General features: G+C 39.2%; 1 protein-coding gene across 14 annotated transcripts in view; it reads left to right on the forward strand.

Annotated features, from left to right (window-relative positions):
* DMD (dystrophin) overlaps positions 1-15,301 on the forward strand; it is a 2,428,671-nt gene that overhangs the window by 2,334,199 nt on the left and 79,171 nt on the right. For all 14 annotated transcript variants that reach the window (XM_077145121.1, XM_077145123.1, XM_077145120.1 and 11 more), the window contains 2 exons: positions 11,658-11,824; positions 14,124-14,235. In XM_077145121.1, coding sequence (XP_077001236.1) covers positions 11,658-11,824; positions 14,124-14,235 — 279 coding nt within the window. The remainder of the gene's footprint in view (positions 1-11,657; positions 11,825-14,123; positions 14,236-15,301) is intronic.

Below are 15,301 nucleotides of genomic sequence, written 5' to 3' on the forward strand. Positions count from 1 at the left end.
CCATTCCTTTTTACGGGCCAAATACCGAATGCTCCATTGTGTATATAAACCGCACTTCTGTTTATCCAACATCCATTGCTGGGCACTTGGGTGGCTTCCATCCTTTGGCAGTTGTGAATGATGCCACTGTGAACATCGGCGGGCAAATATCTGTTTGAGCCCCTGCTTTCAATTTTTTTGGATATATATATAGCTAGAAATGGGATTACTGGGTCATGCAGCGATCGAGAGGTGTATTTTGGCAAGGCTGGTTTCTCAACCAGTTGAACAAGGGATCGTACAGGATATGCTGTAGCTGAACATCTGCAGTTCTTTTGACAAAGTCTCTTATCATGTCTCTGTGTAAAAAATTTATAAACGTACAGTAGAGACTAGATGGTAATATAACTGGGAAGATTCAGAGTTCAGTAACCAGAGAAGACTGAATCATTGATTCGTGTTGCCCTGAGATGTGGGCTGATGTTTGACCATTGCCTGTTTAATGTTTTCACCAGCGACTTTTTGATGGAGACGGAACACATATTTTAGGTACAAAGTAAAAATTTCACAAAATTGGGAAGAACAGTTAATTCATTGGCTATAGAGTCAAAATTCTTAAAGATATTGATGAGATTGTACACTGGGTCCACACTAACAGGAAAGTCCTTGACAGAAATGAAAGGAAACAGATCTCAAGTGATCAAGCTTATGGAAATCACTGGAAAAAAACAAGAATAGCATTTCTCATAATGGCCAGCAGGACATTAATACTTTGTGGTGTCCACAGGCCTTATAAATTTTTTTTTTAATAAAGGTCTTGGGATCACTGAGTAAGTGTGGGAAATTCTGAAATCAAGCAAAGTTCAACATGTTTCCTTACTGATGACTGTCTCAGCGTTTAATATGCTAAGTGCACTAAGAATCTTAAGAGGTAGATAAAATGTGCAATGTTTCGTTAATTAATTTGACCTTGTTTTCACAAAGTGTTTTCTGGATGATTTGGTCTGCTAGATTTGTTGGGAAACACTGACCCAGAGGTTTTCAGTGAGCAGAAACTCTGTGGGAGCCTATAGTACAGAACCAAAGAAAATAATCCAATTATACTGTCCAGAGAAACAGAGGTACTATTCCCGGAGGATCAGCTTTGGAGAACAGTATTTAAAAGGACAGTGGCAAACCAAGCCATGTCATATGAGGAAGAAATCAAAGAAGTAGGGATGAAGAGGCTTAGAGAGACGTGACAGCTCTGGAAAAATATTTTTAAAGGGCTGCAAGAAAGCTGCAAACTTCTGGGTTTCTGGTTAAATGGATAATAATTATACCACAATAAGAATAGCAAACACTGACATGGCACACAAATGGTCCTTTTGCGTGCCAGCCACTGTTCCAAGTGCTTTCCATTTGTTCTCACGTTTAATTCTTGAAACAACTCTTTGAGGTAGGCGCTATTAGTATTTCCATTTCATAGTGGAGGATAAAGAAGACACAGAGAGAGAAAGTCATTTTCCCAAGGTCACACAGCTGGTAAGTGGCAGAACTGGGTTTGAACCCATGTGGTTTGACTCGGGAGCCTCTGCTCCTCTATGCTATGCTGGCAGATTTCAGCTCAGTGTGATAAAACACATTTTGACGGGGGGTACCCGCACATCTATGTTCAAGATTGTCTTTTAAGGATGTCTGCTCTCTCTCACGGAGCTGTAAGAACACACTGGCATTGGAGAAGAGTTTGAATTCAATGACTACCGAAAGTCTTCCAGCTCTGTGGCGCCATTCCAAAAGGCTGAATTGAATTGCATAGTCTGTTTCATCTTTGGATTCTATAATTCCTTTTTATTTAAATTTTAGTTTCTGTAAAAGTACCTCTATGATGGCACTCTACACAGAGAAAAGTGCGCAGCAAAAGCTTTTGATCAGTAGTTTGAATTGATACCATTTTGCAGCTAGGAAATCCAAGGTGAAACAGCTCATTATGATGTTGTTAAATTTATCATCAGGGTAGCAACTAGAGTACTGCTGAAGTGGTTAGTGTTGCAAGCCAAGTGACCTGGCAGTCCAAACCCTACTGCATTTCCCTCAGAGATGTGAATGGATCCCTTATTAGCAAACCACATTCAAAGCAACATAGGTTTGCCCTTCAAATATTCATTATTTGTATGATACTAAGTAGCACATATTGTGTATTCTGTTTAAATTGGCCTTGGAACAGTAGTGCCCCTTGGTTCATAGCAAAAGCAAATGAAAATCGTCTCTGCAGAAGCACCTTCGTTCTAGGGCTCACCGTATTTCCAGAAAGTAATTTTTTAAGGTCGAGGTAGTACATAGTTAAAAAAAAAAAACCCACAAGAAATTAAACCACTAAGGTGAGACCCAGTAGAAACAGCAGAGCACATAAGTAGACCCACTTCTGTTAAATGTCATGTATTGGAGTAGGTTTTTAAGCTGCGGACCAGGGTGGCTTAGCAGGCAGAGGTCTCACCTGCCATGCCAGAGACCCAAGTTCGATTCCCAGTGCCTGCCTATGGGGAAAATTAGTAAATAAATAAAAAATGAAAGACAAGACTGAACAATATCTGCAAGGAACTATAAACTGTAAAAGTGACCTTTAAAATGACCCAGTAGAGCATCTAGGTATTTAAAAATACAATAGCCAAAATTTAAAACTTACTCTATAGGTTTAAAGCAAGCCGGATGCTTCTGAAGAGAGCATCTGGTAAATAGATACCCAATCTGGTAAGTAAATACCGAGACAACATGTCAGAAGGAATTACTATCAGTGAAGCAGAGAAAAAACAGAGAACAAAACAGGAAAAAGGAAAAATAGGGAAGGCTTGTTCAGAGAAATGGAAGGTAGATAAGGGATAGAGATAGAGAAGGCCTAACATTTACCTGGGAGAGTGTTGTATCCTGAGGAAGGAACAAATGGAAAACAGGCGCTATTTGTTGAGATCATGACTATAAAATTCCAGAGCTGATTAGAGACTTTAAATCACAGGTTCAAGAAGCCTTGTGAATCTTAAGCAGTATAAGTAAAACTCTTGAAACATAACGCAATATGCAGAAAACCAACGAGTCAAAGACAGGAAAAGGACAGATTACCTTCAAAGGAGCAACTGACTTCTGTAACAGTAGCAACACAGAAAGTGCAATAAAAGTGAAATAACATTTTGCTGTGCTAAAAGAAAAGAAAAACAAAACCCAAAAACCTTTTCGTCTAAAATTCTATACTCAATGAAGATATCTATCGAGAATATGTTGAAACAAACTGAGAAATTTGCCATTGACAGACATTCACTCAAGAAAATTCTAAAGGATATGTATTTCAAGCAGGAGACAAGAGATCCAAGATGGAAGATTTGAGATGCAAGAAGCAATGAAGAGCAAAAGTTGGTCGTAATATGAGTCAATCCGAACAAACATTGATAATGTAAGAAATTACAATGCAGTTGTGTGGGGTTAAAAAAAAAAAAGACAACGTGACTACAATAACATATAAATTAAATGATTGGTAAATATATTTAGGGTTTTCATTGTACTGTCGAGGATGAAATTGTATTTTTTAAATTTAGACTTTGAAAGAGCAAGAAAGAGACAGAAGAGCAAGAGGACACAGGAGGTTTGGATTCTAGAATCAATACCAGTTAGTTGCTAGGTCTTTGAAAAGCTGTTTTCTGTGATCTACATCTCGGCTTTCTCGTCTGTCAGATGAAACTTTGGGACCAGATGAATTTTAAAGCCCCTTCCTTATGAGTCTATGAACCATTGAGAAGTACGTTCTCTAGAAAAAAATTAACCAGTACTTCCAGAGTTGTTTTTTTCTCTCCTTTTGAAATTTTTTTTATCAATAAACACTTGCATTTAAAAAAATATTTTATTGGACTTCCTGGAAGATGGCGGCTTAGTAAGACGCGCGGATCTTAGTTTCTTCTCCAGGACACCTACTAGGGGAGTAGAAACGATACAGAAAGCGCCCAAAGCCACAACAGAGATAAAAAAGACAGCGTACCCCATCCTGGAACGGCTGGCTGGCTGAGAGAAGCAGCTCGGGTGAGATCGCCGAGGCGCGCGGGCCTTACCGGGCGGGGTGGCAAGCGGCCGGAGTTACTCCCTTCCCCCTTCCCGGGCCGGCTGGGAGAATTGGAGAGGCGGTCCCCTGAAACAAAGACGGCTGGCGCCCACACCACGCGCAGCCCCCGGACCAACTGAGAGAATTGGATCGGAAACCCCCAGGCCGCGGAGAACGGTGACGGGTGGGGGAGGCCCCTTCCAAACCCGTGACTCCCGGGGAACGTGCACTCTCTCGGGCGGGCCGCTGCCGCTGGCGCCCTCCCGCCACGCTTGTTGCCCAGGGCCGACTAGGAAATTCGGACGGGCTCTTTCCCTGGCTGCAGCGACCAGCAACCCTCCCTGCGTTCGGACCCCGGGCCGGCTCAAGCCGTTTCGGCTAGCGAACCCTCAGGACGGCGAGAGTTTTCCAAAGTTTAAGGTCCCACAGCACCTTTTACTGGTGGGACCCGCAGACAAACGGGTGCCACGAGCGCCACCTACTGGGCAGGATAAGAAAAACAGAACCCAGAGATTTCACAGAAAAATATTACAACCTTGCTGGGTCCAACACCAAGAGAAATCTGAATAAATGCCCAGACGCCAGCAGCAGAAGATAACTGTCCACGCTCAAAAGATTGAGAATATGGCTCAGTCAAAGGAACAAACCAATAGCTCAAATGAGACACAAGAGCTGAGACAACTAATGCTGAATATACGAACAGAAATGGAAAACCTCTTCAAAAATGAAATCGATAAATTGAGGGAGGACATGAAGAAGACATGGGATGAACATAAAGAAGAAATAGAAAAACTGAAAAAACAAATCGCAGAACTTATGGAAGTGAAGGATAAAGTAGCAAACATAGAAAAAATAATGGATAGCTACAATGATAGATTTAAAGAGACAGAAGATAGAATTAGTGATTTGGAGGATGGAACATCTGAATTCCAAAAAGAAACAGAAACTATAGGGAAAAGAATGGAAAAATTTGAACAGGGTATCAGGGAACTCAAGGACAATATGAACCGCACAAATATACGTGTTGTGGGTGTCCCAGAAGGAGAAGAGAAGGGAAAAGGAGGAGAAAAACTAATGGAAGAAATTATCACTGAAAATTTCCCAACGCTTATGAAAGACCTAAAATTACAGATCCAAGAAGTACAGCGCACCCCAAAGAGATTAGACCCAAATAGGCGTTCTCCAAGACACTTACTAGTTAGAATGTCAGAGGTCAAAGAGAAAGAGAAGATCTTGAAAGCAGCAAGAGAAAAACAATCCATTACATACAAGGGAAACCCAATAAGATTTTGTGTAGATTTCTCAGCAGAAACCATGGAAGCTAGAAGACAGTGGGATGATATATTTAAAATACTAAAAGAGAAAAACTGCCAACCAAGACTCCTATATCCAGCAAAATTATCCTTCAAAAATGAGGGAGAAATTAAAACATTCTCAGACAAAAAGTCACTGAAAGAATTTGTGACCAAGAGACCAGCTCTGCAAGAAATACTAAAGGGAGCACTAGAGTCAGACACAAAAAGACAGAAGAGAGAGATATGGAAAAGAGTGTAGAAAGAAGGAAAATCAGATATGATATATATAATACAAAAGGCAAAATGTTAGAGGAAAATACTATCCAAACAGTAATAACACTAAATGTCAATGGACTGAATTCCCCAATCAAAAGACATAGATTGGCAGAATGGATTAAAAAACAGGATCCTTCGATATGCTGTCTACAGGAAACACATCTTAGACCCAAAGATAAACATAGGTTGAAAGTGAAAGGTTGGGAAAAGATATTTCATGCAAATAACAACCAGAAAAGAGCAGGAGTGGCTATACTAATATCCAACAAATTAGACTTCAAATGTAAAACAGTTAAAAGAGACAAAGAAGGACACTATATACTAATAAAAGGAACAATTAAACAAGAAGACATAACAATCATAAATATTTACGCACCGAATCAGAATGCCCCAAAATACGTGACGAATATACTGCAAACACTGAAAAGGGAAATAGACTCATATACCATAATAGTTGGAGACTTCAACTCACCACTCTCATCAAGGGACAGAACATCTAGACAGAGGATCAACAAAGAAATAGAGAATCTGAATATTACTATAAATGAACTAGACTTAATAGACATTTATAGGACATTACATCCCACAACAGCAGGATACACCTTTTTCTCAAGTGCTCATGGATCATTCTCAAAGATAGACCATATGCTGGGTCACAAAGCAAGTCTTAACAAATTTAAAAAGATTGAAATCTTACACAACACTTTCTCGGACCATAAAGGAATGATGTTGGAAATCAATAATAGGCAGAGTGCCAGAAAATTCACAAATACGTGGAGGCTCAACAACACACTCCTAAACAACGACTGGGTCAAAGAAGAAATTGCAAGGGAAATTAGCAAATACCTCGAGGCGAATGAAAATGAAAACACAACATATCAAAACTTATGGGACGCAGCAAAGGCAGTGCTAAGAGGGAAATTTATTGCTCTAAATGCCTATATCAGAAAAGAAGAAAAGGCAAAAATTCAGGAATTAACTATCCATTTGGAAGAACTGGAGAAAGAACAGCAAGCTAACCCCAAAGCAAGCAAAAGGAAAGAAATAACAAAGATTAGAGCACAAATAAATGAAATTGAAAACATGAAAACAATAGAGAATATCAATAAGGCCAGAAGTTGGTTCTATGAGAAAATCAATAAGATTGATGGGCCCTTAGCAAGATTGACAAAAAGAAGAAGAGAGAGGATGCAAATAAATAAGATCAGAAATGGAAGAGGAGACATAACTACTGACCTCACAGAAATAAAGGAGGTAATAACAGGATATTATGAACAACTTTACGCTAATAAATACAACAATTTAGAGGAAATGGACGGGTTCCTGGAAAGACATGAACAACCAACTTTGACTCAAGAAGACATAGATGACCTCAACAAACCAATCACAAGTAAAGAAATTGAATTAGTCATTCAAAAGCTTCCTAAAAAGAAAAGTCCAGGACCAGATGGCTTCACATGTGAATTCTACCAAACGTTCCAGAAAGAATTAGTACCAATTCTCTTCAAACTCTTCAAAAAAATCGAAGTGGAGGGAAAACTACCTAATTCATTCTATGAAGCCAACATCACCCTCATACCAAAACCAGGCAAAGATATTACAAAAAAAGAAAACTACAGACCAGTCTCTCTAATGAATACAGATGCAAAAATCCTCAATAAAATTCTAGCAAATCGTATCCAACAGCACATTAAAAGAATTATACATCATGACCAAGTAGGATTCATCCCAGGTATGCAAGGATGGTTCAACATAAGAAAATCAATTAATGTAATACACCATATCAACAAATCAAAGCAGAAAAATCACATGATCATCTCAATTGATGCAGAGAAGGCATTCGACAAGATTCAACATCCTTTCCTGTTGAAAACACTTCAAAAGATAGGAATACAAGAGAACTTCCTTAAAATGATAGAGGGAATATATGAAAAACCCACAGCTAATATCATCTTCAATGGGGAAAAATTGAAAACTTTCCCCCTAAGATCAGGAACAAGACAAGGATGTCCACTATCACCACTATTATTCAACATTGTGTTGGAGGTTCTAGCCAGAGCAATTAGACAAGAAAAAGAAATACAAGGCATCAAAATTGGAAAGGAAGAAGTAAAACTATCACTGTTTGCAGACGATATGATACTATACGTCGAAAACCCGGAAAAATCCACAACAAAACTACTAGAGCTAATAAATGAGTACAGCAAAGTAGCAGGTTACAAGATCAACATTCAAAAATCTGTAGCATTTCTATACACTAGTAATGAACAAGCTGAGGGGGAAATCAAGAAACGAATCCCATTTACAATTGCAACTAAAAGAATAAAATACCTAGGAATAAATTTAACTAAAGAGACAAAAAACCTATATAAAGAAAACTACAAAAAACTGCTAAAAGAAATCACAGAAGACCTAAATAGATGGAAGGGCATACCGTGTTCATGGATTGGAAGACTAAATATAGTTAAGATGTCAATCCTACCTAAATTGATTTACAGATTCAATGCAATACCAATCAAAATCCCAACAACTTATTTTTCAGAAATAGAAAAACCAATAAGCAAATTTATCTGGAAGGGCAGGGTGCCCCGAATTGCTAAAAACATCTTGAGGAAAAAAAAACGAAGCTGGAGGTCTCGCGCTGCCTGACTTTAAGGCATATTATGAAGCCACAGTGGTCAAAACAGCATGGTATTGGCATAAAGATAGATATATCGACCAATGGAATCGAATAGAGTGCTCAGATATAGACCCTCTCATCTATGGACATTTGATCTTTGATAAGGCAGTCAAGCCAACTCACCTGGGACAGAGCAGTCTCTTCAATAAATGGTGCCTAGAGAACTGGATATCCATATGCAAAAGAATGAAAGAAGACCCATCTCTCACACCCTATACAAAAGTTAACTCAAAATGGATCAAAGATCTAAACATTAGGTCTAAGACCATAAAACAGTTAGAGGAAAATGTTGGGAGATATCTTATGGATCTTACAACTGGAGGCGGTTTTATGGACCTTAAACCTAAAGCAAGAGCACTGAAGAAGGAAATAAATAAATGGGAGCTCCTCAAAATTAAACACTTTTGTGCATCAAAGAACTTCATCAAGAAAGTAGAAAGACAGCCTTCACAATGGGAGACAATATTTGGAAACGATATATCAGATAAAGGTCTAGTATCCAGAATTTATAAAGAGATTGTTCATCTCAACAACAAAAAGACAGCCAACCCAATTACAAAATGGGAAAAAGACTTGAACAGACACCTCTCAGAAGAGGAAATACGGATGGCCAAGAGGCACATGAAGAGATGCTCAATGTCCCTGGCCATTAGAGAAATGCAAATCAAAACCACAATGAGATATCATCTCACACCCACCAGAATGGCCATTATCAACAAAACAGAAAATGACAAGTGCTGGAGAGGATGTGGAGAAAGAGGCACACTTAGCCACTGTTGGTGGGAATGTCAAAGGGTGCAACCACTGTGGAAGGCAGTTTGGCGGTTCCTCAAAAAGCTGAATATAGAACTGCCATACGACCCAGCAATACCATTGCTAGGTATCTACTCAAAGGACTTAAGGGCAAAGACACAAACGGACATTTGCACACCAATGTTTATAGCAGCATTATTTACAATTGCAAAGAGATGGAAACAGCCAAAATCTCCATCAACAGAAGAGTGGCTAAACAAACTGTGGTATATACATACGATGGAATATTATGCAGCTTTAAGACAAGATAAACTTATGTACCATGTAATAACATGGATGGACCTAGAGAATATTATGCTGAGTGAATCCAGCCAAAAACTAAAGGACAAATACTGTATGGTCCCACTGATGTGAACGGACATTCGAGAATAAACTTGAAATATGTCATTGGTAACAGAGTTCAGCAGGAGTTAGAAACAGGGTAAGACAATGGGTAATTGAAGCTGAAGGGATACAGACTGTGCAACAGGACTAGATACAAAAACTCAAAAATGGACAGCACAATAATACCTAATTGTAAAGTAATCATGTTAAAACACTGAATGAAGCTGCATCTGAGCTATAGGTTTTTGTTTTGTTTTGTGTTGTTTTGTTTTGATTTTACTATTATTACTTTTATTTTTTTTCTCTATATTAACATTCTATATCTTTTTCGGTTATGTTGCTAGTTCATCTAAACCAATGCAAATGTACTAAGAAAGGATGATCATGCATCTATGTGATGATGTTAAGAATTAATGATTGCATGTGTAGAATGGTATGATCTCTAAATGTTGGGTTAATTTCTTTTTTTTCCGTTAATTAAAAAAAAAAAAAAGAGAAGGGATAATTGGAGATGAAGGGATACAGACTGTACAACGGGACTGGATATAAAAACTCAGAAATGGACAGCACAGTACTACCCAATTGTAATGCAATTATGTTAAAACACTGAATGAAGCTGCATGTGAGGTATAGGTTTTTTGTTTTTGTTTTTTTTTGTTTTTTTTCTTTCTATTATTGTTTTAATTCTTATTCTGTTGTCTTTTTATTTCTTTTTCTAAATCGATGCAAATGTACTAAGAAATGATGAATATGCAACTATGTGATGTTATTAAGAATTACTGATTGTACATGTAGATTGGAATGATTTCTAATTGTTTTGTTAATTCCTTTTTTAATTAATAAAAAAAAAATATTTTATTAATAAAACAACATACAAACGCAAGCATCCTTAACGTATAAACGGTCTATGCACGGTGTACAATCAGTGGCTCACAGTATCATCACATAGTCTATTCTATGGTCTATTCCTCACCAGGATCATTTTTTAGAATATTAGCATCTCTCCAGAAAAAGAAAAAGAAAAAAGAAAAACTCATACATACCATACACTTAACCTTCCCTCTCATTGACCACTAGTATTTCCATGTGCCCAATATAGTTTAACCTTTGTTCCCCCTATTGTTTATTTTTTTATCCATGTTTGTTACTCATCTGCCCATACTCTAGATAAAGGGAGCATCAGACACAAGGTTTTCACAATCACACAGTCACATTGTAGACATTATATCTTCATACCATCATCTTCAAGAAACAAGGCTACTGGAACACAGCTCTACGGTTTCAGGTAGTTCCCTTTAGGCACTCAAATACACCATAAACTGAAAAGCGATAGCTATAAAATGCGTAAGAATAACCTCCAGGACAATCTCTCCACTGTTTGAAATCTCTCAGCCACTGACTCTTTATTTTGTCTCATTTTTCTCTTCCCCCTTTTGATCAAGAAGGATTTTTCAATCCGTTGATGCCGGGTCCAGCTCATCCCAGGATTTCTGTCCCACGTTGCCAGGGAGGTTTACACTCCTGGGAGTCATGTCCCATGTTGCGGGGGGCGGGTGGGGGGCAGTGGGTTCACTTGCTGTGTCGGCTTCGAGAGGCCACATCTGAGTGATAAAAGAGGTTCCCTGGGGGTGACTCTTCAGCCTAATTTTAAGTAGGCTTAGCCTATTCTCCGCGGGAATAAGTTTCATAGGGGCAAATGTCAAGATCAAGGGCTTGGCCTATGGATTTGGTTGTCCCCACTGCTCACGAGAGTATCAGCAATCCCCCAGGTGGGAAAGTTGAATCTTCCCCTCTTTCTCCCTGTTTCCCTAAGGGGACCCTGCAAATACTTCTTTATTCACTGTCCAAATCACTCTGGGATTTATTGGGGGCATCACACTAACCTGGACAAACAGATGTGTTTTACTTTTATAGATCTATTTGAAAACTGGAGCTAAACATAGTCTCACTCGGGTGTGTATTTTGCTTTACTTGTTCCTTCTGTTTGTTTGCTTTGTTTTGTTTTGTTTGTCATTCGTAGCCAAAAAGAGTCATAGCAGTTTACCAAAGCCTTAAGGGTAGGTGGCTCATGAGGACCTAGAGGGACATTTGCAAGAACAGGTTGTGGAAATTAGGCTTTACTGTGCAAGTTTTGTTGTTGGTGGTGGTTAACTTGGCACCTGAGCTTTCTCATCTTCTGTCTTGCACTCTTTTGTCCTCCTCTTCTCTCTTCCCTCTTTCCTTGCAGGCTAATAATAAGCCCGAGATTGAAGCAGCCCTCTTCCTGGACTGGATGAGACTGGAGCCCCAGTCAATGGTGTGGCTGCCCGTCCTGCACAGAGTGGCTGCCGCAGAAACCGCCAAACATCAGGCCAAGTGCAACATCTGCAAGGAGTGTCCAATCATTGGATTCAGGTATTAGGAAGCAAAAAAAAAAAAGTTTTCTGTTTTCTTCTTGTTTGTTGCCCCTTCGTGACTTTTATCTTTTCTCTTCTGTGCCAGTTACTGTTAGTTTGTTCCTCTTCCAAGTGGGAGAGAAGGTGATGGGACTGAAACATCGATCACTGCTGTCACTCTCCTGATGGTTGGGGTATTTTGGTGGACCTGACTCATTAGGCAGGTGTTCCTTTCCCCCTTCACTCTTCAGCTCTTCACAGCCACGTTTTCGGTTGAACAGGGCTGACTGCCGGATTCCACCGTGATTTTTGCCCTTCAAGGACATCCAGAGTAACCATGCCTGCTCCCTCCTTGAACCGAGGAGGTTTTCACCGTTTCTTTCTTTTTTGATGGTCTTTCTGTTTATAGAAAAGCTCCAAGAATCTGTTTTAAACAAAGAGGTGATTCTATTCTGGGAGACCCATCATGGTAGCTCAGTCTCTTCATCACTTTGCACCACTTTTCCCCCCTTAAAAAGCAAGAATTGTTTCAAGCATCCTAGAATTACCTTCTTTATCCTTGAATCTGATCACACTCTTTGCATATTTTCCCAATGAACTTCCATGGGAATATTAAGTATGCTAGTAAATGAGAGTCACGATGTGGCTTAAAAAAAAAAAGGAGCTATTCCTCATAAATTTAAAAGTGAAAGGTGAGGGAAGCATAGTAGGTTGTTATTCTGATAGTCTTAAAATGCCATGAAAAAAAAAAGGCTTTTAAATCTTCAACCTCTTTGACCTGTTTGGGGCAGCAGGATACTTTCTAATGAACTGATCTTTTTTTTTTTTTGAACAATAACCCTAAGTCCTATTTCTGAAGCAGTGATGCATTTGAACATCTGGATCAACCTCAGGGTTCCCATAGTGATGAATAAACCACAAAGCTGTAAACTAGCTGTATAGTCTATACCTGTTCAGAATCCACTTAGCAGCAAAGTAAATACTCTTTACTAGTTATGCTTAGACTTGTTTTATGACTTTGTTTCTTAATAACTACTTTGTACCATTTGTGTGCTAATTTTTATTGGCAGTGTTCTTGTCTGCCTTTGGTATTTTTCATTCCTTACTAAATGCCGTTTGTAAAGAGGTTTTTTTTACAAAAAAACCTTCAGAGGTTTCTAAAGTCTAGAGAGACAACAGTGAGTAGGCAGTGCTTGCAGAAGACAGCTTCTTTCCTTTCTGGTTTTTGGGGGGCAGGGAGGAGAAGCTGCAGAGAACCACATTACATTTCTTACCTTTCTGTTCTCAACTTCCTTAGCTAGTGGAATTTGTATGAAGGGGGGGGAATTTACATAATAAAAAAGGGAGTTAATATTTTAGAGGATCTAAAAGAACATTTCCACAATTCAATTGTTTTGTCCTTATCAAATTAGATTATTTTAGGAATCAGCACCTCTCTTTCTTCCTTTGCCCCTTTCAAAAGAGGGTTGGGATCTACAAATTTTTTTAAAAAGTAGTTTTTTTTTCTCCTCCCACATTCCCATATGTGACATAAGGAATATGTTTATTTGAATTGGCTAAGGTTCTCATCTGAGAAAGCAAAAGGCAGGGACAGTATGAAACAAAGAATACAGTATTCTGAGAATGGAAGGAAATGTACTAACTGATACTTAGCAGATTATAAATTCTTTCATGTAACCCAAATTTCATCTCTTCTTGGGGCTTCAATTATCATTTGTGGCTAATGTAGGAAGAGATTGCTGAAGAGATAGAGATAAAAGAGATTGTCTAAGTAACTATTTGAAGATGAATCCTGTCAGCCAATCAGAAAATGTAATTAAAGCAAGATTCACTTTAATTGCGAGTTCTTGTTTCATTTTCTTTTGTCTTATGAAATTGCTTTATCTTTGTAATGTTTTTGAAAAGAATTGCTTCAGAAAACTCGAGTCCCCGTAATGGGCAGGGGCATGCAATTCATCAGACTGTTTCTCTTAGAAGTTCTTTCAAATTCTAGTTGTTGGTCTTCCAAAGACTAGAAGTCTGCCAGTTCCTTCCTACTTAATCAGAGAGAATTCCTAGTGGAGTTGAAATAAGAGCTGAGTTTTTCTCCCCTCCTTCCATATGTTCATAAGATAATCTTTCTGCCACAATGCTGTGATGCAGTGGGACAGGCACAGAGAAATCTGGAGGTGGGAGGTTAATCACTTACCTTGTGGGACTAATGTCCACTGCATTCTGTTTCTAGAATAAAGGCAATGTCAGAAGTAGGTTTATGAAGCATTTTCTTTGGGAATTTAATTTGAAGAAAGACATATGTGTTTGTTTTTGTTCTTTACCAGATACAGGAGTCTAAAGCACTTTAACTATGACATCTGCCAAAGCTGCTTTTTTTCTGGTCGAGTTGCAAAAGGCCATAAGATGCACTATCCCATGGTCGAATATTGTACTCCGGTAAGTTAGATGCTTCCCTAACGTGCAAGTTGGTTCATTTGGGATGCGTTTCAGTTGTGTACGGTATTGTGGATTGTATATAATAAAGGGATTTATCGTTTCCCCAGATGTTCCCCAGCTAATGTGGCTCCAAACTGTGGGCTCTAGGATCTACCCCAACCCCAGTGCCTAGAGCAGGGCTTGGCACATGTGGAATGTGCTAGATGCTCAACAAATACTGTTGGATGAATACATAAGGCTGTCTTCCGTTAGAGCAGTTGTGGGGCAGATGCTTTCATCTTTACTTTGCGGTGCCTTAGAGGTTGTGTGGAGGGGTCTTATGGCCCCAGGGCATGTTGGATATGAGGGCAGGGGTGTGGCTTACCCCAAGTTCATAACCTGCCACTTTCAATCTGTGTCCCTCACCGTTTACCTCTTTTATATATACTAACCCCTAATACTTTCCAAATGTTTTCTATACTAACACCAACCAAATGCTAGGTGTTTACCTTTTCAAACGCCCCCTGTGAGATAGTATTCTTATTTTAATCGTCTTTTTACAGATGAGGACTCTGAAGTCCTAAAGTTAAATAATATGCCCAAGATTCTATAAGTAAGAGGTGGTAGCCTCTCCTAAGATGTTTTAGGAAAATGTTCAGTGGCTAATAGAGCCTTGACAAATCACTGGTCAGATGGAAAGGGCATCGACGTTGCGTTCAGACAGACAGACCTGGGTGGAAATCTTATGTTCTCCAAATGCAAGATTCTTGCTCTCGAAAGTTATGGCCTGTCGACCAGCAGCCTGGGCGTTGCCTGGGAGTTCACTAGAAATGCAGAACCTCAGGTCCCACCCCTGACTCAGTCAAAGCCTGCGTTTTGGCGAGATCTGCAGGTGGCTCATGTGCACATCCAAATTTAAGACGCGCCCTGCTTTTTTGCTCTTCCATGGTCAGACTGACCCTCCCACTTACATACTTGTCTTTCTCCCTTTGATTCCTTTTTGCCAAGATCTCAGTGACGGGGAATATGCCGTGCCATGAACAGAACATTTAGTGGGTGAAACATGATAGCAGTGTGGTGTAAATCG

The sequence above is a fragment of the Tamandua tetradactyla genome, chromosome X (assembly GCF_023851605.1).
Source record: "Tamandua tetradactyla isolate mTamTet1 chromosome X, mTamTet1.pri, whole genome shotgun sequence".
Classification (NCBI taxonomy): Eukaryota; Metazoa; Chordata; class Mammalia; order Pilosa; family Myrmecophagidae; genus Tamandua; species Tamandua tetradactyla.